A 26,329-nucleotide genomic window follows, 5' to 3' on the forward strand; every position below is an offset into this window, starting at 1 on the left:
GAGGTCCCTTCCAACCTGGGATTCTGTGATTCTGTGATTCACCCATCGCCTCATGGCTTCTGCACAGAAATCACACGCAGAAGCGGGGCGGGAAGGACTCAAACCATCTGCGGCCACCATCTCGACACCTTTGCAAGGAAACCTCACGCCCAAGGGTGACCTTCACACCATTTAAAAGCAAAACTAAAGTCAGTTCAGCTCAGGTGACTGCATCTGCAGACGCCCCAGGCCCCGAACGGCCTCACCCAGCTCCTGAGGGCTCCTCAAGGCTCACGGTGGGAGCTCGCCGCTGACACGCGTGGGAAAATGCGGCCTGAGGGACTAAACGCTTTTCCCAGGCTCTGACTGACAGGAACTCCCCGGGGTCTGAGGAGATGCTCGGCCCTGAAGCACAAAGGGGCCTCTCAGGCTCCTGCTCCGGGGTCCGCCGGACCCCTCTGGGGCCGAGGCAGCGCCCGGGCCCAGGGCGCTCTGCGGGAGCCCGGGCGCTGCCTCGGCCCCGGTTGCCTCTGCGAAGAACTCGGCCGCCATTTCCCGCTCCCCCTCACCACAGCCACGGATCCCGCCGCGCCGCCAGGGGGCGCTGTGAGCCGCGCGCCAAAGCCCCGCCGCCCTCTCTCCTTGCGTGCGTGCCCTGCGTTTGGCGCGCGCGGCGGCCCGTAGCCCGCGCGCGGTGGCGGCGGCGGCGATGGCGGGCGCGGCGGCGGCGGGAGGAGGCGGCGGCGGTGGCGGGCCGGGACCGGGACCGGGTCCGGTGGCTCAGGGGTTGAAGGAGGCGTTGGTGGAGACGCTGACGGGAATCCTGTGCCCGGTGCAGGCGGTGCGCGCCGCCGCTGAGGAGCAGGTGAAGGTGCTGGAGGTGACGGAGGGTGAGTGAGGGCCGGGACGCGCTGAGAGGACCAGGGGTGGGGGGGGTGGCGGTGTCCGGGTGGGGAAAGGCCGCTGCCGCCTTCCCCCGGCGTTTCCCGGTACCGGCGCCTCGTGGCCTCGCGTTGGGCTCGGCCAAAACTTCGGGCCGGCGGGGAGCGGGCGGCGGCGGCTGCGTCCCTACCGGCCGTGTGGCCGCTTTCTCTTGAGCCCCTGCCCCGCCTCGGGAGTTGAGCTGCGGGTTCGCCGGTGGGACTGCGCCAGGGCTGCCTCCGGCCTGCAGCCGAGGTCACCGGGCAAAGCCGCAGCAGGGTTCCTTCAGGGCAGCGGGGCAGGAGGGAAGCAGGCGTGGGGCGGCGTGGGGTTGTGTGAGGGGTGGGTGACCAGGGAGCACTCGGAGCTCACTCGCGGCAGGACGCGGAGGTGGGATGGCGAAGCCGCAGGCCTGTCGCTTTGGGCACCTCTTTCCACCCAAGCCGAAGTCTCCTGGGTTGCTCGCACGATGGTCATGGAGAGCCTTCCCGTGGCGCATTTGTCTGCAGGCCCTGTCCCGCTCCCGCAGCGATCCTCCCCACTTCTGGACGTGTGTGCCCTTGTGTGTGCCCACGTCTTGCAGGTCATCATCTGTACGTGGTTGAGCGTGGTCAGGACATAGCTATACCCTCGTCTTGTGTGAAACTCCTGCGACGGGGCTGCTGCTGCTCCAGCGTCTGTTGTGGAGAGCTGAGGACATGCAGGACACTGGAGGTGGATGGCAGCTGGCCTATGGCTTTGAAAAGACAGAGCTTAAAAGAGCAAGCGCCCCAAATTCAAACAGTGTCTCTAATTATTCCATTACTCATCTGGCCTTTTTATGATGGCACTAAGCTAGCTCATGCACTTGCTGCTTTTCCTGGGTGGAAGCTACACTTAAAAACCTATTGATGGTAACGCTTTATTTCACTTCAGCTTAAATTTTGTAACCCATCCCAAAGAACTGGAATCTGTAGAAACCATTGGAAGATGTGCAGGCAGTCAGCCTTTACAGGAGCTGGGCGCTGGAGAGCGTGGCACTGCAGCCCTTGGCCGTAAGTTGTGCCTGTGGCCTGGCAGCCTGATGAGCTGGTTGTTTGTAGACCCTCCTAGAAATTTTGCCTTGCCTTTGTCTGATTGTGCCATTCTGAAAGTGTTTTTTGAAGTGTTCTAAAGTCTTTCTGCTCCTGAACTTTAGCTGAGAAATGTTATCAAAAGCATTTTATGGTAAAGAGAAGGAAGGTATAAGGATGTGACTGGGTCAAGAATAGTGTTGTGATGACGTTACTCTGGGAAAGAGATCGGAGTGATGAAAGGAAGGCAAACTGTTTGATAAAATGTTTCTCATTATGAGGTCCCTTAACGTGCTTGTAACACTATCGGGTTAAGTCTTCCTTGATGCGTTACCAGGAAATCTCTGTGTTGCCACCGCAGCTATTGGAGGTGTTAATGAGTGATTTGATGGCATTTGCAGTCATACAAGTCTGGAAGTGCTGTGAGGTTTATTGACCCATAGAGCCTTTGCCTTGCAAAGCTACTACAGTCAGCGTGCTCTTCAGTGGCAACTTTTTTTCCCCTGAACAGTCTGAATCTTACCACAGGAAATGAAATCAAGTTTATGTAATGGTTTCGGTAACAGATTTCCAGAAAATAATATTTTTTTGAAGGCTCTAGGTGATGGATTTCCCTGAGGTCCCTTTGAGAGCCCAGGAATGCAACAGAATTACATTTGGTGGATTACATTAAGGGCAAAAGGAATGGAGTCATCTACGCTTCTATTTTTTCACTGTTTCACAAATATCCTAAAGTCACCCAGTACTTCTCTGCAGTTGCAGTCCCAGCACTGCACAGGTCCATTGCAGAACCTGTGTCCGTGACCTGGAGGCGGCTGCAGAAACCCTCTCGTGCAGTTTGCAGGTGACACCAAACTGGAGGGGAGGCGGTTGATGTCCTTGAGGGCAGGGCTGCTGTCCAGAGAGCCCTGCAGGAATGGACTGAGAGGAGCCTCTGGAAATTCAGCAAGGGCAGATACCAAGTTCTGTACCTGGGACAGAAGAACCCACCACAGAGATGGGGGTCAGGCACTGCCCGGCTGGGGAACAGCTTTGCAGCAAATGGCCTGGAAATCCCAGTGGCCGGTGAGCTGGACAGGGCCAGCAGTGTGCCACCTGCATTCCAGGCTGTGTGAACAGGATCAGAGGCAGTGATCAGCCCTCTCTAGTGAGCACTCGTTAGACCACATCTCGAATACTTGTCTGGTTTTGCTCCCACTCCCCAGTACAAGAAAGGCAGCGACAAACAGGAGTTCAGCAAAGGGCCGTCAAGTCGGTTGGGGAACTGCAGCACTCGCCACAGGAGGAGATGCTGGGAGAGAGGGGGTTTCCAGTATGGAGACAAGAGGGCTTTGGGGGTGGATCTGACAGCAGCTTCTGGTAACTACGAGGAGGAAGTCAAGACACTGGGGAATGGGAGAGGATGAAGGAAAATAGACACAAACTGAGACAAGAGGTTCTGATATAAGGAGAAATTTTTTTCACTGTGAGGAGAGCCAAGCTTTAGAGCAGATTGTCCCGAGTCCGGAGAAGTCGTGTCGTTTCCATCCTTGAGTATCTCCAAGAAAATGCTCTGAGCAACGTGATTCAATGCTGCTGTGATCGTGGGGGTTGGACTGAAAACCTCCTGAGGTCTCTTGCAGCTGAATTACTCTGTGCTTCTGTGATTCCTCCTCTCTTGTCCTAGTCAAGTCATATTCTCCTTTCTGTGCTGTCTTGGTATGGAGAAACTTGCAAAAAGCAAGAGGAGGAGCTAAAGGAATACAGTGTTTCCCAGCAGTGTGTTATTGAGGTAAAGAAATGTAGATCATGTGCGTCAGAAGTACTTTAAAGCAACAAAAAATGTAGTAGTATTAAGCAGCGTAAAGAAGATACTGAAAGTAAAAGTGAGGCAGTAGAAGAGTGCACAAATACTGACACTTTTAATGAAAGGTAAGCAAAAAAAATGGAGGAAAAACTTGTTAAAGACATAAAAACTTATGATGCTTTCAAACACTGGAGAAGCAGAAAGCATTTCAGAGAGTGTGCATGGCCTCCAGGTGACTGAAGTGTGCGAGGTACATTCCGGGAGTACAGGGCTGCAGAAAAGCTGAATTCCTTGTGTCGGTGTTGGCTTAACTTGCCACATTGAAGGGCCTCTACAGGAGACACGTTGGAGAATCCATGTCAAGTTGAAGCATGAGTAGAAGCATTTTCACTTATCAGTTTACTTTAAACAGCAAGTGCTACAGGATGGATCTCCAAGAGTTTTAAAGGGACTCAAACATTAAATTACCATGCTATGAATGTGCTGTAAAACTTGCCGCTTAAGGTCACTTAGGGACCAGATAAATGTAAGCTGGTAAACATGGGACAGCTTTTAGTGAGGGCTCTAAGGTGAGGAGCGGAGGGGTGAACGCTGAGGTTGTTATAGGTGAGTTGGTGTGGCTTTTGCACTAACTGCAACGGTTAAAATCATGTCAAGAGTTGGAAGGAAGAGAGCTGGGTACATGCAATTGTTGTGGCAGAGTTGATCTGTGTTTAATAAAGAGCTCTTTGAAGGAGTCCTGGGACTGCCAAAAAGCTTTTAGAAAATTCCCTTACTGAAACTTTTTGAAGAAACTAACCTGCTGGGGACACCTCTTGAATTAATAACCGATTAAAAGCTTCAAGACAAGAGGTAGAAGTGACTGGTCATGTTTCATGCTGAAGGGAGATAATCAAGAGTCCCACGTGAAGCTGGACTGCTCAGTACGTTTGTAAATGATGTGGAAAAGAGTGAATAGTGGTGTGGCAAAGTTGCTGATAGTGCTGTGCTGTTCAGTATGGCCGGAGTGAGAATCGGTGGCAAAAATTACGGAATGATTTCACAAGAGTGAGTTGAGTGTGCAAACGGGAGGTGGAGGTCAGTGTTGGTCAGCAAAGTAATGCTCGGGGAGGAGGAGACAGCCCAGCTGATACCTTAAAAAGCAATGGGCTGTCCTCACTATTGCCAGTGGGAGAAGAGATCCCATTGTCGGTGCGGAGAGTTTCCTGAAAATACCCATTCACTGCCGTGCCGTGCTCTGAAAGCCAAATGGACCGTTAAGGAGGGAACAGAGAACAAAGCGCGACATAAATTCCTCATGCTTCTGCAGTGTGCCGCATGCATTACTGGCTTGCTGCTCTCTGGAGGGATAAAGCAGGGCAGTAAAAATGCAGCACAGAGACATTCACAGAGGTGTGGAAAAGCTTCTGTTCTCAGAAGGAGCGAATACACTGACTTTCCTGCTTGGGAAAGAGTTAGCAGAGATGGAGACTCTAAAATCATAAGCGATAGAGAAGGTGAGTGAGGAGCAATTATTTGTGACTTCTCATAAAGCTAACATGAGATGAAAATGAATCCAAAACAAGTAGAAGGATGCAGGTTGTTTCCCCTGGTGTGCAAACTATGGAACTCATCACTGTTGGATGTTAGAGGTAGAAATGGTTTAAAAATGGTTGGACGTTCCTGGAGGAAAAAACTCATCAAGAACCATTAAACACACTGGTTGGATACAACACCTGCTTCAGGAGGTTCCCAACGCCAAGATTTCCAAGGGGGCGTGTTGGGGGACGCGTTGCTCTGCCCTCACCTCTTTTCTTAAGCTGCTTGCAGGTTGGGTTGTGTAATACGGTTAAGCCAATACAGCAGTTAGCTCTCCCCGTGGGTTGTGTGCTGCCCTGCGCTAGTGCCCGCTCTCCTCCGTGGAGGGTTTAGCCAGGTTGGGGTGGTTCAGTTTTTTGTGAGGGTGCAGTCGAGCTCCCTGAAGCAGCTCGATGGTGGATCTGGCCAGTGCTTGTACGAGGGGATGGGTAGAAATGGAGTCAGAGGTGAGCCCCTGGACCAGGCTGAACTGTCCAGGAGGAGGCTCCTGTCTGACTCGATAGAACTGTTCTGGAGGAATACGGGACGTCAGCTCTGGAGTAAGGACATGGTGGCAGCTTCCTCCTGCCGTGTCACACTTCAGCAACTTCCAAACATGTCCCCAGCGACTCAATCTCTTCCCTGCATCTTCTGTCTGCTCAGAAGGTGGGGGAATAGGCACCACCTGACAGCTTGGGGATGGGAGATGCATTGTTGTCGGTCTCTGGAAAAATGAAAGTTCAGCTGGTGACCTTTGTTGTCTCTAGGTTATAATGGAACATAAAGAAAAGCAATGTCTGAAACTGTTCGGGGGAAGGCAGGAGAAATGAGAGCTCCAGGTGGTGGAGCGGTACTGCTGTGCAGTCTAACTTGGCTCGACTCCGGCATTGACTTGTTCCTGGTGAAGTGGGGATGATGTTTCCATTCCCCCTTTATCTGGTCCGTCCGGGTAACATCATACACCAACTCTGATGGTACACGTCATATGACTTGAGGTTAATTCTGTAACTAGGTCTTACTATATCAGAGAACACGTATGGAGGCCAAGCCATCTCCAGGAATGTGAGAGCAGGGACAGCGCCACTCTGAAGGAGGTGCACGGTGTATGTCCACCAGGAGGGATCATTCTTCGACCCTATTGAGAGGAGCAATGTCTGTAACACATTCCTTAAATTATGCTGACCAGGAGTTTTAATGCTAGCTTCTTACGCTGTTGAAAAATACTGCTACCCGCTTGCCTGGTTAGATAACAAGTTTGATGGTTTATGGTGATGGTATTGAGTCTCTGAGCTCTTTGCTCCTGTGCTCTGGAAGTGTGGCGGTGATAGATGAATGGCTCCAGGTTGGAGAGTTGCCTTTCTTTTGCCTGTCTACATTATGTGTTTCCGTTTGCCCTTTTTGCAGGTAGAAAAGGCATTTATGTGGCTGTCTTCAACGTGGCTTATGTTGCGACATCTTGTGTATGAAAAGGCATCTTCAGCTCAGTCCTTTGCAAGGTCGTTTGTTGCCAGAAGCAGAGATGTGCAGGTGGCTGTGAAGATGGTGCTGACCTTGGCAAATTGACTCGTGTGTCAGTCTGGGCATGCTGACCCTCTTTAAAGTTTCTTGTCCATCTTGTTTGTTACTAGTCCTGTGCAGGAGGCAACCAATGCTTTGATTTGAACGTGATCTCAGATTTGAATATGGGATTTATGGTTCTTGTAAATGTTCTTTTAGTGTCTTCTCTTCCAGAGTAGGTGGCTCAGCACGTTACTTGGATGCTTTAAAACTCCATTGATTCTCCATGATATTTGTGTGATACAGTTTGCTGCCCGTTTGTATCAGGAGAACAGCTCTAAGTACAATGATAGCACAAAACTTGTAGCATCACTTGTGCTTCACCAGTTCAGCATGCTTTTGCTTATGGTCAGCTCCTTCTCAACATAACTGTTTTGATGCATATGATGTCGACAGTAATTTCTGTGTTGTGTTGTGTACCTCCTCGAAGGCATGATTTTATGGTATTGTGTGGAAGGAGGGATTCTGGAGAATTTACAAACGTAACCACAATATGTGGTTGCATGGGCGGTCTCTTGGCTGTAACTTGAATTATAATAGCGTGGATGATGGGCAGAAATGGGTGGAAATCCTGTGAATGGATAAATTGCACTGAATTTTTAACAGGAGTTAACATTTTAACATTGAACTGAATTTTTAACAGGGAAATTGAAACAAGAAATGGCCACGTTGGGACACGTGATATCTGACTTTCAGGAAGAAAGGGTATTCACAGCTGCAGGCATGTTGAGTGTAGTGAGAAGTTGTGAAGAAGGGATTTCAAGTGAGATACCTGAAGCCATCACAGATGGTGGAGAAGACTGGCCTTAATCTTTCTGTCCTTTCCTGAGAAATGAGGAAAATACAGTTGTAGTTTTCAGAGGTGTGCTGAAAAAAGGAGTGCTTCTGGAGTAGTCGTTGAGTGTCATGATGGATGCTGAAGAAGTTCCTCAAAGAAGTACATTTGTGGTGTGTAAAAATTATGGCTAAGCGTTACGTACTTACTTGATATTTCTTCCTAGTCTGTCTGCAGATGCCCTCCACGCTCTGCACTGGTCTGACCTCGTGGCTGACCCTGCTTTGAGCAGGAGGTTGGACAGAGTGACCTCCTGAAGTCCCTTTCAACCCAAATTACTTTATGATGATGTTATTGAAAACCAGTCCCACGGCAAACGTTGTCTGCACCTGTAGAGCTGAAGACTGTGATGCACAAGGGGTCAGCAGATGTTGTGTAAAGGGAACTCGATTTCTGATGCTGCTGTGGTTGTGAGATCTGGTCTCTGCAAACTGAATGTTGTTTTAATTTGGAGTGTCGACGGCCATGGGGCAGTGGATTCACCTGTGTTGGCTGCAGCAACTACCATGGCCTCTTCCTCCGCCAGTGCCTGTCTCTGCCCTCAGCAGAGACAACTAAAAGGGACCCGAGCTCCCGAAACAGCTCTACGGACGTCCTGAGCTGGGCTCAGTTGGTGCTGGCCCACTTCAACAAGGCAGGATGTGAAGTGCAGTGATTCAGTAGGCAGTCCTGCTCGTTTATTCCTCTCTGCTTGCTTAATAATATTTTTTGCTTTGGTATGGCTTAATTTCTCCAAAAAGCCGGGAGTGAAGAGGTAGTAGGTTACGTAAACTGGTTATGTGGTAGATGGAGCTTGGTTGTGAAGAAGGAGAGCTGGATTTCCCTAATACTGAGGTTAATGGAGAGGAGAAGCAGAGCTGCAAGGAAATGTGTTTGCTAAGTGTTCCCTATGCCAGGCCCTTCATTAAAAGTTTCTAATCTTTTGGTTTTACAGACTTTATCTTGGGAAGAAGGCTTGATGCTTCTGATATCTCAAATCTAGAAAATATAAGTGGAGGAAGCACTTATGAAGAGATGCATTTGAACTGCAGTTGCCCATGATAAAAATAGTATGTTTTCCCAAATGGGAGAAAAACAATAATAAACCAATTCTTTGAGAAAAGAGGAGCCAGTGAACTGTACAACGATGAGTGTAATTTCAGTCCCTGGAAAGATTCTTGGACCAGCTCATTAAACCGCTTTCTAGTGTCTACAGCATAATAGGATAAATAGATGCTACACAGCTAATACAGTTTTATATGATCCGTTCTCGATAAATCCATCTAATTTTTGTTTGATGGGAGAGCTGGCTCACTGCTTAAACAAGCAAGCACTGAATATGAATGATCTGACTTCAGTAGGGTTCCTGATATGAATTTGCCACAGTGGTCATTTATCAGTTAAGAACATAGAGTTTTGTAATATTTTAAGATGCACGGTTGGCTGAAAACCTGCGCAGAGAGCTGTTATCGGCGGCTTATTGTGAAACCCAAGGGGCTTTTAAGACAGAGCTCTTGGTCGCTGCAGTAGTGAGTACACCTCCAGTTTACTAACGACGGCACTGCAATCTGCTTGGAGAGCAGAATTTAAAAGATGTTGGAAAATTGGAGAGATGGCCTGAAATAACTGAAACAAAATGCTGTAAATCAAGTGCAGAGTACCATATATAAAGGAAAAAATCAAATGCATATATGCAACCAGATTTAAAGATTGCAAAATAGAGTCATAGTAGCAAGTTGCAACTATGTGAAGCCATTGCATTTATTCTGGCTTCTTGGTTCTTTTATACCCTTTAAAAATGTGGCTGAAAGACAATGCCATACTCAAGTCAAATATTGCAGACAGCTAGAAGAATAATTACTGCTGCAGTTAAGAGGAGTATTATGTTAAGTACATCTCAGAATGAGGGTCCCTGCTTTTGCAGCTGGGATAAGAGGGTTTTTTTTCCTCTTTTTCTTAAATGCATGATCTAGGAAGAAAGGTTGAAGGAACGGGGCATGTTCAGTGTAAGCATGGGAAAGTGAGAGGCAGTTATCTCCCAACCCAGAAAAGCCGCTTACAAGTGAGGTGGATATTAGGAGAAACTCAGATAACCACATTTGTGAAGCACTCAAATACGCTGCTAAGGAAAGCTGCAGAAGAATTTCCAATACATTTTTGTCAGGGATGCTGTCCGTGGGAGTCGGGCCGTGCCAGCGGGACCTCAGGGCACACCTTCTGCTCCACAGTTTCTAGAACTAAAACCCCACAAATGCATTTCTTAAGCAGACTGGCAAAATTAAATGAAGTATTTAGTACAGTTATCAGCTACCCGGAACTTAAAGTTGCAATTTTAAGCAAATTTATCGAGGCATATGGATTTACCATACCAGAACAGCTGCTCTTACTGTTTTTTATTTCCTGTGCTCAGTCGTCACCAGAATTGGTACAAGCATTTTAATTTTGCCTTTGTTACAGAACTTGCTTGGCCACTAAAAGAAGCTCTTGCTTTTTTCTGGACAAATTTCTTACTGGAGAAGGTCCCGCAGCCTGAACGATTGCACAGGCAGCTTCTGGTGTCAGTGTGCTCGGGTAGGGTTTGCTCAGGAAGGCGCTTGGTGCGTTCCGAGCTGTCTTAGGCTGTGTTTTGGGAGAGCTGAAGGGGTGTTTCCAAATCACACTCTGGATGAACCCGGCTTGTCCAAAAAGGGACTGGTGGCTGGCAGTCTTCTGTCTTACCCCATCCTGGATCTCATCGATGCATCCCTCATGTAGGGCCTTGACTAATGAAGTTACGTTGTAGATAAGATTTTTTTTAAAAGTTGTAAATTGTTTGCTTGTTATTAACCTGCGTCGCAAAATTTTTTGCCCACGAGAAAAAGAAATAAGATGCTGAGAAAATAAATGAAGTTTGTGCAGAGAGCACGAGGGTGAATTAATGCTTGTGATTCATTTGAGTAGCTGCGCTTTGGAATTGTCTTCTCCTTCCCACGTATGAGTCATTCAATTGGTATGATGTGTTTCTCCAAAAATCTTGATGAGTTTTGCTGTGTGGGAATAAAAGTTATGATACCAACTTTTTTTTTTTTTTTCCCGCCTTGCAGAATTTGGTGTTCATTTAGCAGAACTGACTGTGGATCCCCAGGGAGCTCTGGCCATCCGTCAGGTGAGTTTACCTGCAACTGTAGAAAGAATTTTGATGGTAGTTTCCTTGATTTTTAAAATATTCTCTCACATTTCCTGGTGAAAAATTTGAGGTAGCTTTGCATTCCTGTTTCTCCATTTTCTTTTACATTTCTCTAGAGCCATCACTTTCAACATGATTCAGGTGTTATAAACTTAGCTTTTTTGAAAATAGTGGTCTTTGGACTTAAACCTGCTGCTGAGACAGTACTGTACTGGGAATGGGCACAACTTATTAGGTGGATGGTAGGCATCAGCAAGCAGAAGTGTGACTTGTCTTTTCAGCAGCTTTTTCTGTAGGTGTTTTCCTCCTTGAAAAGGAAGTTCAGATTCTGTATTTCTTTAGTTACCATGTGGCCCACATATGGTGCCTTTTTAGAGGTGGGGAAATAAAGCTGCTGCCTTGTGTCAGTGCTGTGCAGGCCATCATTGCTCAATGAATGACCGTCATCATCATCAGTTCATCTTTTTACTCCGGTAGCTTTTTGTCCGTTTCACAAAGATTTTGCATTTCTGGCCAGCTCTGTCACCCCTCCAAAAGTAGCGCGATGAGATGGGAGACTGAGCAAACGGGTCAGGGGTGACAGCGTGGTTGCAAGTTTTGTTACTGATTCTTGACCTCTCTTCTAATACAGCTAGCGTCTGTCATTTTGAAACAGTATGTGGAAACTCACTGGTGTTCTCAGTCAGAAAAGTTTAGACCTCCAGAGACCACGGAAAGGGTAAGATTTGGTTTCGTGTTGTCTACTTTGAGACACTTTATTCATCAAGAATATTAATTTTGTAGGTGGTTTAAAAAGTGTCAGTGCCCTTGTGTATTATGAGGATTAATGGCTTCAGTTAAGGTTTTCTGACGTTTTCCACTTTGAAAATCTGTTTTCAGTTGCTTAAAACAACACTAGACTTGAGAAGCTTGGGCTAATTTATGTAGGAAAAGTTCAGCCATAATGTTTCTGCTGCTCTAAGAGCAAGACTGGAAGAAGGCTGCTTTGTAAGTTTTGCAAATACTGATTCTAGCAGTCCTCTTTCAGAGATTTGCTAAGTCTTGTGTTTTTCAGCTTGGGACTTAAAGGCTGTTTTACCATGACAAATTTAAGTTTAAAAGTCTGCTGGGTTTCATTAAAAATCTGTTCAATACGAGTATCTAACAGCTAAAATGGCCAGAGATTCCAGCCCTTTGCCACTTTGACTGTTGACTGGACCATCTTTCATATCTAGGGTATGATTCATCCCATCCAAAGACAGTTGCTTGAAATAGATCTTGTGAATTATGCCCCAGAAATGCTGGCTTTTTTTTCCTGTTCTTTCAGGGTTGGGTGACTAGTTCTTGTTTACCAAAATCTTCCAAAGTAAGCAAACATAGTCCCTGACACTGGAGCTGGGATTTATCTCGACTAACTCTGTCTTCCATGTGGATATCTACATCCTATCTAATTGCAGCTGTGGGCTATTTATTGTACGCTTGGCCGAGTGCTCTGTGTGAGAAGAGTGCTATGTTACACCACAGCGTGTAGTTTTCCATAAAAAAATTACGGGGTGTAGTGTGCAAGGTTTTGTTGTCTCATGAGTGTTCCTTTTGTAAAACCAATGTTGAATCAATATCTGGATACAGTCATAGGTATAAATTTTTTTTTTTAATTCAATTGTTTTATGACCGAGGATCTGTTTTGCTAAATAATGTTATTCTCTACAGGCAAAAGTTGCTATTAGGGAGCTCCTACCCAATGGGCTGAGAGAATCGATCAGCAAAGTGCGCTCGAGTGTTGCTTATGCGGTTTCAGCAATAGCCCATTGGGACTGGCCTGAAGCCTGGCCCGAGCTTTTCAATCTCTTGATGGAGATGCTGGTTAGTGGAGATGTGAATGCAGTGCATGGAGCCATGCGAGTGCTTACAGGTACGTGTATGCGAGAGCTTTGGCACGGCTGAGGTAGGAAGCGGTTTAGGCTTTTCCTTACCTTAGTGTCCTATTGCTTTTCACTCCAAATTGAAGAAATTGGAATTTGCTGCTTCTCTTCTGCTGGGCGTGAGGCCTGTTGGTCACTGTTAAATTGCATGCTCAGCAGATGTCATGAAAGCTGAGGAAGAAGGTTCTGTGCTACAGGTCGTAGCTCAGAAGGAACTTTGATTGCAACACCCTGTTTTCCAGATACCTGCAATTTTTAGTGTTATATTTTTCTGTTTGCCTTCAAGGATTGCCATGGGTAGGCCAGATGACACTGGTGTAGTCAAGTACGAATCAATGTGTTTCCAACATGTAGTTAGTGTTCCCCAAAGATTCTGTTGTTGCTGTTGCCTACCGGTTTGTTTTCTTGTAAGAACTTCCCTTTTTTTTCCCTTTTCTAGAGTTTACGCGGGAAGTGACAGACACACAGATGCCACTCGTTGCTCCTGTCATTCTTCCAGAAATGTACAAAATTTTCACCATGGCAGAGGTATGATCTTCACTATTACGTTGGTAGTGAATAGCATTAGTGGGAATGTTTCCTGGAGCAGAGAAACTCCAGATTTAATGGTTAAGTTGTACTGTAGTATGAGTTGGACGTAAAAAATTTTCTTGATGATGTGATAGTTGATGGCAGCTAATGTTTCAACAGAAATGGTGAAGCCAATGATAAAATAAGAGGATCAAGTTAGAACAAAAAATAAACACAGTTAAAAGAAAATTAAAGGAAATAAAAGTATCTCGTATTCCTGATCTATTATTTAAACTTTTTTCTAGGTGTATGGTATTCGCACAAGGTCGCGTGCAGTGGAGATATTTACCACGTGTGCCCATATGATCTGTAACATGGAGGAACTGGAAAAGGCAAGAGTTTAACTTACCTACAACATACATTGAATTCAAACTGAGCGAGGTTCTAAATAATTGTTAATATGAAAATGAAATGTTGGAGAATTACGTACTCGGTCAGCTGTAATTCTGGGGAAGAGGGTATGGTTTAATCCATGTAAGGTGGCTAACTCCCTCCTTTACATGCATGCCTTGGTACTGTGACTTGGTTTCCATAATTAAGTTTAACTTGTGGCGTATCAACAGACGTGCTTGTAACAGCTCAGAGAAAGGGGAGCGTGGGGAGGAGACAGTGTTTTCTCTGTTTGGAAATCCCTGCCATAGCTTCCAGTCTCCAGGTGAACTGTGTGTTCTGGCCTTTGGGCAAGGCATTGGTTACAAGTCCTGGATTGCTTTAGCATGCATGTTAGCCTTTTGTTCCTAAAGGGGTGGTGGAAACCAAACCAAACCAAGTTTAGGAAGAATAGCTCTTAAGAAAAAAAAACCCAGTACGCAGTTAAGCAGCTGTATACACGAGTCTCCTCTCTGGCTCTGAGTACATCTGCATTTTATATGGCCTTTGACAAGTGGGTTTCCCAGCACTCCGCAGACAATAAATTGTTCTGTTGTTCTTCTTAACTTTTAGGGGGGGTGAGGGTAGGAAAGGGTGAGACTCAGTCTAGTGGCTGGTTGTTGCTGAGTGGCTATATCTGCTGTTTCCTCCCTGTTTGCGCAGGGAGCAACTCAGTGCAGACTTTTGGAAAGCTCTGATAATTACACCCTATCTCTACTGCACTGACAAGGTTACTTATGCAATAATATCATGCAGCTGGTACCACTATCCAAGAGATAGTAATAGCTCCCCACTGGCTTATTCTGGAGGAGGGCTGAAAGTCTCCTTTACATTGTAGACAAAATTTCTTCTATTGAAATTTGACTTTAAAAGATTGCCTCTTTCTTTTTTTTTCTTTCCCTATAAATTGCTACGGTGGTATTTCATAGTTTAAGCATACAACTTTGCTGTCTTAGCTATGGAGGAATAAAATTATTTTTGTCCAATATGACTTGCTCTGCCAAGCACTGCTTATGGCGTGCTCTGACATCTGGAAAAATATTTACTGCATTTTCCTAGGAAGAATCATCACAGTAATCTTCAGGCCAGCTGTTGATACTCAGCTCACAAAGAGCTTGTTTGGCTTGGGGGAGGGTGGCTCCGGAGGGGGATCAGTGCTGTCCGCAGGGTTCGGTGTCATTGCTGCCGGGTGATGCAGTCACCCCAGGTTTCTTTTGTAGCCCGGGGGGGTCCAGGCGCTAGGGCGCAGGGCATGATCCATCTCCTCAAATTAAAGTGCCTCTTTAGGAGGATGTGCGCTACTCCTGAGACTCTCCAGACTGGATTGTCTGGATCTCTATTTAGAGTCTGAAGCGATTAGCTTAGATGTAGGTGAGCATTTTGTAGCAAAACTGTGCTGAGCGGTTTTGAAGGGTGGTATTCAGCTGAGCTTAGGCCCCAGCATGAGGGGCGAGGCAAAGTGATGCCCGACTTTGCAACGTTCTGCAGTTGCCATGAGTCCCTCTTCGCTTTTGTGGCAGAAAAGTGCAGTTTCCATTGCCTCTAGTGCTTTATTTGCCAGATGTGGAGGTTCTGTATCCAGTATTCACCTGTGCTTGCATTGATTGTAACCAGGGTGCGGCCAAAGTCCTGATTTTTCCTGTGGTGCAGCAGTTCACAGAGGCCTTTGTTCAGGCCCTGCAAATGCCTGACGGACCTACATCAGACAGTGGGTTTAAGATGGAAGTCTTAAAGGTAAGTCACTTAAGACCGATTAGATAAAGAAAGAATTGAATACCAGTACAGTCAGTTGTGCTGGAAAACAGAAACTTGAGTGCATGTCACCTCTCCTAGTACTGCTCGTGTTATGAATAGTGAAATTTCTTGGCTCCCAGCACCATACAGCATTGAAAGAAATTGTTCTGCCTCTACTGAAGATACCTATGATGAGATCCATAGGGATCTGTCCATAAAATGATCCACAGGGGTCGATCCATAGGATGGTTTGTCCTTGTCATTTGCTGATCTGAGACATCTTGGATGCATTTTGTTTGGACACCATACTCAGTAGTTAAATATCTGTCTTTTCTAAAGATGCTGCAGAATGCTGCTGCAGTGAAGTTTTAAAAGCTTATTATGTGCAGGTGCTTTTGTAGAACTTGCCTGCTCTTTAATGCTAAGCTATCTCTGCAAAAGAGAGGTGGACAGTCTTTGTAGTCTCCTGGTTTCCTGGGGAAAGGAGATTGGATTGCAGAGCTCCGTGTGCATGTGGCTCAGTGCGTGGGGACAAGAGTGCCAGTGTGGGTATGGAGAGCCCTTCGACAGCTGGAGTTCCAGGGTGCGCTGCCTGCAACGGGGGAGAGAAACAAAGAGCTCAAAACCATAAGTTGCAGAATCAAATCCAGATCTTTCCGTTACTTGCACGTGTGCTGGGGTAAGCAAGGCTTGGGTCACAGCGTACAGGTTTCTGAAGGTGGATGGCTGAGGCCATTTCAGCCACGTTCCCTGAAGAAAACAATAAGAGTTATTGAAGACAAGCATCAAAAGTTTTTCAGAATGACCAGCTTTGCGCTGGAGCCATGAAAATAAATGCTGGGATGCTATTGTATTATACCAACTAGCAACTACTAAGTTCTGTGTCGTGGAACTTGTTTTCTTAGTCCTGTTAAAGGCAGCAGTATCTTAGGGCATCCTGTTACTTGTCGGTAAGAGGTTGCAGGTATCGTACACTGGAGAGAGCAGGAGCTTATTTCTTGCTGTGCAGCACCAAATGGAAGGGAGTTTGGGGTAGGATGTTGGCAGGTTTTGTTGGGAAGGTGTCTCTTGCTGTTTTTTTTCCTTTTCGTTGGCTGTGCACTGGGATTCCTGGGACAGCGATATCCAGGAATGCTGACATGAAGGGGGTGCTCTGGGGTACTCTGCAGGGTGTCATCTCGATTTGAACAGGCTGCAGCTCAAGAATGTCTGAATCTCTGATTCCAGATACACACATTCGGGTGTTTAATGAGCAGAAGTAGTTTTCAGCCTACGCAGAAAGCAGTTGCAAGTGATAGTTTCACTCTAACCATAGACCAGTTCTTCTGTTCTTGTTACATTCATACATTCTGCAGCCTTTTTTGTTATTTACGTAACAGTGCTTACTGGAATTGGAGCTATTTGTATGCCTGCGCTGATACACAGAAGTAGTCTCTTGAAAGATGTGACAGGCTGGGAAGGTATTTGAGGAAATGTCATCATGTTCGTGCTCGCTCTGTTCCTTAATTGTGTGTGGGCATCTGCTTTTGGCCACTGCTGGGTAGGTGCAATACGAGAGAGGATTTCGGTCTGAATACACTGCTGTATGTCAGGCAGCAGAAAATCAGTATGGATTTAAACAGTAAATTCAGGAGATCTGCTGCTGACAAGTGGTTTGTAGGAGGCTTTTTGTGAAGAGATGAGTATTCTGGCTGTTGACTCAGGGCAATTCATGATTTTGTCACTTAGGGTTTCTAAGCTGATGATACCAGTTTTCTAAGGGAAAAGGGATTTGGGTGAAAGACCCATAAATTGCCTTCTCTTCCAGAAAAGTGGATTTTATAGTCATTGTAATGCAGAAGTAAGAGAACTCAAGGGATTAGTTAAGCCAGCTCTACAGATGAGATCATTACAGGAACCCCCTGAAATGCTGATGCAATGGAGGAGGGAATTGAGACTTTTTTTTTCTATAGTACATTTTCAACCAGATGCGAACTCAATCCTATCTTTTTTTCCTTAATGAAGTGCTATGCAGCAAATGACAGGAAGATTATTTTTTTTTTTCCTTCCCTGTCTCTTGAGAGCTTTGTACTCCAAGGTTCATGGAGTTCTTGGTGGAAATCAGAGGCAGCCCTGACCTAAAATGTCTTGCTTTCTGTATAAGAACATGATGCAGGACAGTGTCGAAAGCTTTAACAAATAATACTGAAGTGTACACATCTGCCTGATCCGCTAGGACAGCTATCCTGTTTAAGGAAATAAGTAGGTTGGGTCACATCATGGCGAACCACTGATTGTTAATTTGTCCCAAATCTTTCCAAGTGTAGTTACAAGTTTAGAAGCAGTTATCAGCAGGAAAGTCGGCGCCTTTAACCCTTGGAGGAGATGAGAGGCTTGGCCACAACAAAAATTCAACTGTAAGGACTAGAACGAAATACCAGTGTTGTAATTTATTGTTTTGTTGTTTGATAGTTTAGCATGAATTAAATTGATATCTCTGAGGGTGAATGAGCTTCAACTAAACGATTCTTGAATCCCAATTCCAATGTTGTTGAACATGCCACTGTTGATTGTTTTGAGAGAAACAGAGTGATTAAACATGACAGGTAACAGAGTTAAGGCAAATTTCCTAGCAAGGGAATATAAATATGATGTACTTAGTATGCAGTAATTATATCAAGAGCACCAATTAACCAGCAGTCTCAACTACCTTACAACCTTGCTGTAGCGCTTCTTCGCTTATGTTTAAAATCTGTTCTTTTGACACCTGTGTACTAGGTGGGTCGGAAAAGCTAAGCTTATATTTTTCCTGCTGTTGGAACAAATAATTAGTTACAAAAAATAATTAAAGATACCCTCTTTGTTCTTGGATGGAAGACAAGGTGGCGGCCAGTGTCTTGGGGGCAAATTTCCTAAGTTTATGAGCAAAGTGCATAACCTGCACCTGCTGCACTCTTGTTGAACGTTCAGCTTTAGCGTGCTCTCCTGCTGCTGCCTAGTGCATATTTTAAGCTTTTTATCCACAAATTTGGGGATTCCTTCTCTGTCTAAAGACACAAGTAGGAAGTGAAGCAAGACAAGGCTTTAATGCCGAGTGACTTTAAGGAGATGCTGAGCAATTAGTCAAGATGCGGTTGGCCGCTTGCTTGCGGAATAGCTGGAAGGGGTTCAGGAGCTGTCGTGTTGCTCCCCCAGTGGTGATTTTGGTGTGTCTGTGCGGTGACTCAGGCTACAGGCGTGGATGCAGTCGGTTATTGCCTGGCTTGGCCATTAAACGTTCTGCTTGGGGAGCAGCTTGACTTTGCTCTGAAGAGAGATGGATAGGGATTTTCTTGGAGGATTTAATAGGTGGTGGAGCAGTACGTGGGGGTAGGCGGAGGAGGAGGGGAGGAGGAGGAGATCTGTGAAGCAGTTCTTTTAGCTCAAACAAGCAGTGGGAATTGGCAGAATGAGAGGCCAGGGGTTGAAATACAACATTTGACAGGAGAGAGTGCTCTTTTTTTGATGACTTGGACTGCGGGAAAGTGGTGAACTTGCAAATGCAGCCTTCTATTGTTAGAACTGCAGAGCTATTGAATTCAAAAACTCTCCTACCACGCCAGCAATGCTTCCTGCAAGATTGTCTTGGCATATAGCTTAGAAAACCTTGCATAGGGTTCATAAGCAGTGGCATATGGAACAAGTCTCTTTAGATGCTACTGTGGCCACAGTCAGGGTGTTGAGTTGCAGCAGTCCTGCAGATCAGGTTCCGATCCTCTGCCAGCACCTGCATAAACTTATTTTTCCAGGTCTTTTCTGCATTGCTTCTAGCACCTACCAGACTCGTTCTCAAACTTAGGTATCTGGATTATCTCTGGCTGCCTGCTCATCTCTAATACCGATATTAGAATGCTCTTTTTTTTTTCTGGAAGGTGAATTATTATCTTTTAATTTCTATTAATGTACCCAATGCTACAAACAAACAAACAGGACAAAGTGTTTTGTATTGGGTAAGCAGAAACAAACTGATACTCGTATGTCTCATAGCGGCTGCCGGTCAGGCAGTTTGTGAGGGGCTGTTCTGTAACCGATATAAAATAACTGGAGCTGTGCCCCTGTGGGAGGAGACGGTGTCTGTTAGGGAGGGTGAGAGTTCGCTGACTCCTGGGGGATCCCAAGAGCTTTTTGGCAAGCGTCAGTGAAAGGCCTCCCCTAAATCAGGGCGATGAGCTTCATGAAACCCCAGGCACAATCTGCTGTAGAGCTGCTGAGCTGCTCCCCAAATAGCCCCTGTGTTGGGCTGGCACAGCTGCCTGCGTCTGCAGCTGAAATGGATGAGACCATTGATCTGGGTGGGTGTTTTCATCTGCAGCTGTTCCCTGGATGTGCAAACGGATGTGTTGCTTGCAGGTGTAGATGTGTGGGAAATAGGCAGTGGTCTGGTTTTACTTGATGAGAGTTCATTTTCTGGGAGAAGATAGATGCCAGGTGGTAATCGGATCCAGACAGTGCTGTGCAGTGATGTACTTCTGATGGGAGTCTGTACCTTACCACCAACTTATTGCATTGTCTTCATTTCCAGTTGTACATCACGTGTTATCCCTTTGCTTCCCTGCAAAAGAGCAAATAGGAAGAGGGGCCTGTTTGTCAGAGCTCCTGCAAGTGAGGGGACTGCCTGTCGGGAGTGAGAGGGGGAGGGAGGCCTTGGTGGCAGGAAGATGTTGGATTATCTCAATTGTCAATGAAACAGCAGCCCGGGATCTGAGTTGGTGGTTTTCCCCAGTTTTGCTTCTGATTGATAGTCTTTTTTCTTCCAGGCTGTGACAGCACTTGTGAAAAACTATCCGAAGCACATGGTTTCGTCAATGCAGCAGATCCTGCCCATTGTCTGGAACACCCTTACAGAGAGTGCCGCCTTATATCCTTTGTCGTGAATGGTTCCAACTAGAGTAGAACAAGACAAACTCTGTCTCAGGCACAATAACAACCTGACCACAGCTGAAGGGCATGGTACATGGTGTAGTCCGCTGTGACAGACAGATACAGGCACCGATGGTGTAGATGTACCGGATATTTCTGTTACGTCAGCAGGCTCCATTAAGTTTCTTTTAGCTTAAAAGTCAGATATGATGAATGATGGGAGTGCCCATGTTATACTGGCTGTAGAATTGCAGCCCATCTCTGCATTGTTTCTGGTACTCTTCGGTGAAAATTGTCATCTTAAAAAGATGCCTGGTCACCGTGTGAGGACTTCAGGTAAAGGAGAATCTAGAATATCCCTTGCTACAGCAGTGCTAATGGCTGGGTACACTTGCTGCTGAAGTTGATTTGCCTTTTGAATTTTGTAACAGTCATTACTTCACTGCACAGTTGGCCGTGTTAGAGGTGTTCTGTTGGTAGTTTTTCCAGTACTTGTAAACTGACAAGTCAAATCTTTCCATATCGTTAATCCAAAAGCTGCTTTTTCAACCTTTTATAATGAGACAGGAATGGTAGAATGCTGAGCCTTCTTGTAGCTTTTTCTGAATTTTTGGTATAAACACCAGAATTGGACACTGTCTTCCGATAATAGCGGAAGGGTTGACTGAGCTTTTCCTCTGTAGTTTAATAAGAATGACTGTTCTAGAGATCATAGATCTAGACCTTTTTATATCAAAGCTGCCCGTTCAGACTTGCGTTTCAGAATCCTGCTGCGTGTTGGGTGATAGGCTCTTGTAGAGTGAAAATGGGCAGGGAGACCATAGAAGTCGCCTTAGTTCTGGAGCACGTAGAGACTGTCAAGTTGCAAGATCAGCTGGTTTTTGGGTTTGTTTTTTTGTTTGTTTTTTAGACACCTGTTAAAATACAAGGAGCTGCTTGTTAAATTTTTGATGGTTTACTTCTCCCTCTCCTGTCCTGACTCCCACTGCAGCCCTGCTGGCAGCTGAGCTGACAAAGTAGTTTTTTGTTTGCAAAAGGGGAGGGTCTCGTCCTTCATTCCCTTGTGTTTCCTCTGGCATTTGCTGGACCTTCAATTCGCCCTCCCCAAAGAAACCTCCTTCCTCTCCACCCCCAGGACAGTTTTCTGCCCCTTTCCTGAGTTGGAGGCTTATGGAGAGGCCCGATGAGGAGCAGAGCCAACGTAAGGGGGCACGTGGGATCATGGGGTGGCTCCTCACCCTTTGGCAGCAGCGAAGTGTTGAATTGGCTCATTGTTCCCTAGAAAGAGTTGAGTCTGAGTGGTTGCGTTCCTGCACAGTTTTAACATAACTGAAGTTTTGGGTTGCGTTGGAGGATTTGGTCTAAGTGAATCAAATGGCCTAAAGGATGTACTAAAGTGATGTGGAAGTGGTCTTTGAAGTTGGGCAGTGCACAAAGCCAGGAGCTCCTGGGGCTTGTCATCTCTCTGAAACACAGGACTGTGCGTAAAGTCAAAGATTTTTTTAAGAAAGAAAACTTCTCTAGTTATCAGGAATTTTAGGATAGGAACAGATGGATTCCTAAATAGATGCAGTTCTTTAGAAACATGCATATTTACTTAACTCCATCCACTTATGTGAGAACAGAAGTAAATTACACAGAAGAGGTGGAGGACCCTGTGGATTCTGATGGTAAGAACTTGCTAAATTGCACTTTTGCCTTCCCTTTTGAAAAGGAATGGACTTACCTAATATTGTTGTCAAAACAGTGACTGAAACACTGTAGGAGATTGTTCTAACACCATAAATGTACCTTTAAGCACAGTGTCCATCGCTTCTTTGCAAGTTACACGTGATTGTGATCAATGAAGCTGCGTAATTTAAGTTTTCTAATGACTCATGGAATGAGTTCTGCAACAGTTTTGAGGTAAAAGTAATGACACAAAAGAAAACCAAACAGCTTTTAGGTTGAGCTTGATCAGTTTTAATGAAGGGTGTGCAGTGAGGTGGGAAGAGAGCAGAAAGCGATGAGGTCAGACATCCTCCTGGGGCTGCTGCTGCCCTTGCTAGTCCAGGAGTAAGAATAAACATTATCTCATCAGACAAGCTAACCGTTTGTAATTATATTTGACGCCTATTTATACCTTTCTGTACATTAGCATATTCAGTCATGGTTTTTATTTTCACTTCTGCCTTTCTGTATGTTGGCATATTCAGTCATGTTCTTTTTTTTCCCACTTACTTCTTTGTTCAGGTGAAGTATTGGGCTTTGAAAATCTAGTGTTCAGCATATTTGAATTTGTTCACGCCTTGTTGGAAAACAACAAATTTAAGAGCACAGTGAAGAAGGCTTTGCCAGAGCTGATCTATTACATCCTCCTTTATATGCAGATCACAGAGGAGCAGGTGAGCGTGTTTGTCTTGTGTAGGATGCAAATGAGATGAGAGATTTAAAATAGCTAATGTCCTAGGAAGAGCTGCAGTGCATGGAAGCTGCTGTAATCTAATAGGCTGTTCTGTCAGTTTGCAGTGCCAGGAGTTAGGGCAACGGTGTCCAGATGTTCCTCAGTGGTGTAACGTGGACAGCAAATCTCAGAATCATCAAATGGTTTGGGTTGGAAGGGACCTTCAAAGATCGTCTGGTCCAGCCCCCTGCTATGGGCATCTCTCACTCTATCAGGTTGCTCAAAGCCTCATCCAACCTGACCTTGAACTCTTTTAATGATGGGGCATCCACCACTTCTCTGGGCAACATGTTCCAGTGTCTCAGCACGCTCATAAGTAAAGACTTTTTTCCATGTATCTAATCTAAATCTACCCTCTTTCAGTTTAAAACCGTTGCCCCTTGTCCTGTCACGACAGGCCCTGGTAAAAATTCCCCATCTTTCTTATAAGCCCCGTTTATTATTGAAAGGCTGCAGTAAGGTCTCCCTGGAGCCTTCTCCTCTCCAGGCTGAACAACCCCAACTCCTCAAGCTTGCTTTCTTCATTCCTTCATGAAGTATTATGCTGTGAAAATGAGGATTATCATGCTGAAAGGGATAGCCAGGTTTCTGTGATAGTGAAAAAATTGTGCTAGTGGTGTGAAGTAATTTGTACTGAAGTTCTACGTGGCTCCCGGCCTCCCAAGCCTGACAGCATCGTCTTTTTGTTTAGGTAGGCATGCATAAAAACAGGCACTCTGTTAAAGATTCATCTGCTTCTTCCATTCCTCATCTATAAATAAAACCTGTGTAGCATTGATTCCAGGTCAGTCATTACTTCTGTCAAATTCTGATCTCAAATGAAGAGCAGAAGAGCAAGAGGAGCTCAGAACAGAGAGGCTGTCTTCTTTTCAAAGGTTTCTCCAATGGAATATAAGAAAAATCAGTTGCAGGCTATGACTTCTTATGGCAGAGAAAAGTTCTGAAAGTAGTTTTGCAAAACTGAGATTACTGGGAACAGAAAAGCTCCCTTTTACCCTTGGTGTTCTGAATTAGCCATCCACCCTGTCCTTGTCTCCTTTCTGTTTCAGATAAAAGTTTGGACCGCAAATCCACAACAATTTGTGGAAGATGAAGATGATGATACTTTTTCCTATACAGTGAGGATTGCTGCACAGGATCTGTTGCTGGTATGAAATGTGTTCCACATTTAGATGCAACTGAAATAATAATAACAGATAATAAACCTAGCTTCATGAAGGGCTTTTGGAGAAAAGGCCAACTTTCAAAGTCTCTACAAATAAGTGTTATTATTTCCTTCTGTGCAGGCTGTGGCTGCTGATTTCCAGAATGAGAGCGCAACTGCTTTGGCTGCAGCAGCTACAAGACATTTGCAAGAAGCTGAGCAGGCTAAAAACAACGGTGCTGAGCACTGGTAAGGAGACGGGGCAGCAGGGAGTGACTCTGATAAGAACGGCAAGCTCTTTTGCAGCATTGGGTGCAGCACAATTTAATCACATTTTGTTCGTGACACTGCTACTGAGGGACAAGGATGAAATTTGAGAGCTCTGATTAGAAGAAGAAGAAGGAAGTACAGCAGTTCTTGAGCCAGATGATGACATCTTCGTGTGGAATACTTTCAGCAATTCCCAGCACAAGCTAGCTGTTCCCGGGCTAGCTGTCCCTCCAGACCCTGACGATTCCTTAAAATATATCACTGGGAACGATAACTAGTTATACTCAATCTGAAGAGAAATTGGCAATATTTTCACTTTCTGCTCAGTTAATTGAGCTCAAAATTTCAGGCATATCTTCTTGTACTTGATGTAAAGAAGAGATATAGCTGCTGTATGCAGATGTGCATGTTCAATTTTAGAACTTCAAAGCTGCAATTTTTAATGTTACTTGGGTATAGGAGGAGAAAGCTCAACTGCAAGAGTACCTGGCTGATGTTCCGTAACTGTTCTGTTTTGGTTTTACAGTGCATTATTTCAGTGTTTGTGTTTATTTTGAATATTAAAGTGTCAGAGTAGCCACTCTGTATAGTGAGCAGCAACTGAATGTCAGAGAAATCAGACGTTGAGTCCCCGTCTGCCTTAATTGTCGTAAGTTTTAAGGTCGGTTATTTGCTTCACAAATAAAACCAAGGAGAAGTGGTATTTGCCTATAACCCTATTTCATCATAATTAACAAAATGTAATGCAAAAATAGACATTTTTAAACCTTTAATGTACTGGGTATCAGAGTGCTTCTGCACATAGAATAATTAAGTAAGGCACAGCTGGAGATGTAAGCCTTCATAGAAAAGTCTCATTTCTTTTTTTATCATGGAAACAAAATTGGTACAAGAAGTAACAGTTATTCAACTGGTATTTTAGAAAGCAATTGAGAATGCTGCCTCTCCTGGGTGAGGTTCCAAGCCCCCACCTTGCTGAGTTTTGCAAATGTCCATTTCTTTCAGGGCCTTTTTAAATTCTCTGCTTTGGGATCAAGAAAATAGTTGTGGTAGCTTAGACAAAAAATTTTTCTGGTTTCACTTCAGAATTTTTATTTATTTACTGAGGCAATGTTGGGGGAAAAACCTAAAGGCATCTGAATTCTTCTGCAGGTGGAAAATACATGAAGCTTGTATGCTGGCCCTGGGCTCTGTGAAGTCTATTATTACAGACAGTGTGAAGAATGGTAGAATACATTTTGATATGCATGGCTTCCTGACAAATGTTGTTCTTGCAGACCTCAACCTCTCAGGTACGTTGGCCCTTGGCATTACTCAGGGTAACCGCTGAGGGCCAGACCTTGGAAATCTCTTAAAAACAAGCGTGTCTGGTGAATCAGGTTGCTGTATGTGTGTGGTGTTGCGAAACGCAGTTGTGCACATCGTACAGGTGAAAGGGCATAAATCTTGCCAGTTCACACGTGCTACCAGGCCTGGTAGAGTCATTTAAATGGAGGACACCGTGCCTTTGGTTGCAGCTCGCTGTTGTCTGGATGCTTGAGCCTGTAGGGCTCAGAGATGGAACAGCAGTTGCTTGGGGAACTCGGTGGAAAACAGCTCTTCTGTTGTCTTGTGTCGATTTCTGGGAAAGACACCATCAGTGTTGAACAGGCTTCAGAAATCCTGCAGCAACATACAGTCCCGTTTTCTTTACGCTGGGGCTGACACTAGTCATAGGGCATGAATTCAAATCATATTCCTAGCTGACTGGGATCCTATTCCTGGGATCTCTGCAGGCTTCTGCTTTCTGTGTTATCTTACATCAGTCTGCAAGAAAGTCAAAGGAGTTGTCGAAAGTCAGACCTCGAGAGTACTTGCAAATAATTAAAATGTGAGAAGTTTAAGCCAATATGAGCATTATTGGTGAGTCCACGTTAAGTTGTGTCAGTGCAGAAAAACAAGTTGCTGGATGCTTTCATGAAAGAAACATTTGTTTAGCCTATTACAAAGAAGGTTTTTTCTTTTTTGGAGTTAATTTTGAATGAAGAAGTAGTGTGCAAAGTGCATAGTGTGCAACGCATGCAAAAAAACCCACCTCAGCTATTTCCATATATTTACACACATTTACATATGTGGTATTGGGTTGTAAATGAACTATTGTGCTCTAGAAGGAGCTCCTGGATTCAGTATGTAGATAGTTCTCAGAGGA

General features: G+C 45.2%; 1 protein-coding gene across 1 annotated transcript in view; it reads left to right on the forward strand.

Annotated features, from left to right (window-relative positions):
* Positions 1-665: 665 nt before the first annotated feature.
* The window catches only part of IPO9 (importin 9), a 38,658-nt gene continuing 12,994 nt past the window's right edge, over positions 666-26,329 (forward strand). The window contains exons 1-13 of the mRNA XM_087762125.1: positions 666-869; positions 10,750-10,811; positions 11,464-11,550; positions 12,522-12,723; positions 13,173-13,261; positions 13,549-13,635; positions 15,287-15,406; positions 20,182-20,282; positions 21,896-21,954; positions 22,517-22,668; positions 23,777-23,875; positions 24,014-24,120; positions 25,294-25,433. Coding sequence (XP_087618251.1) covers positions 689-869; positions 10,750-10,811; positions 11,464-11,550; positions 12,522-12,723; positions 13,173-13,261; positions 13,549-13,635; positions 15,287-15,406; positions 20,182-20,282; positions 21,896-21,954; positions 22,517-22,668; positions 23,777-23,875; positions 24,014-24,120; positions 25,294-25,433 — 1,486 coding nt within the window. The 5' untranslated portion in view covers positions 666-688. The remainder of the gene's footprint in view (positions 870-10,749; positions 10,812-11,463; positions 11,551-12,521; positions 12,724-13,172; positions 13,262-13,548; positions 13,636-15,286; positions 15,407-20,181; positions 20,283-21,895; positions 21,955-22,516; positions 22,669-23,776; positions 23,876-24,013; positions 24,121-25,293; positions 25,434-26,329) is intronic.

The sequence above is a fragment of the Nipponia nippon genome, unplaced genomic scaffold (genome assembly GCF_047370975.1).
Source record: "Nipponia nippon isolate SJK-2023a ecotype South Korea unplaced genomic scaffold, ASM4737097v1 scaffold_25, whole genome shotgun sequence".
Taxonomy (NCBI): domain Eukaryota; kingdom Metazoa; phylum Chordata; class Aves; order Pelecaniformes; family Threskiornithidae; genus Nipponia; species Nipponia nippon.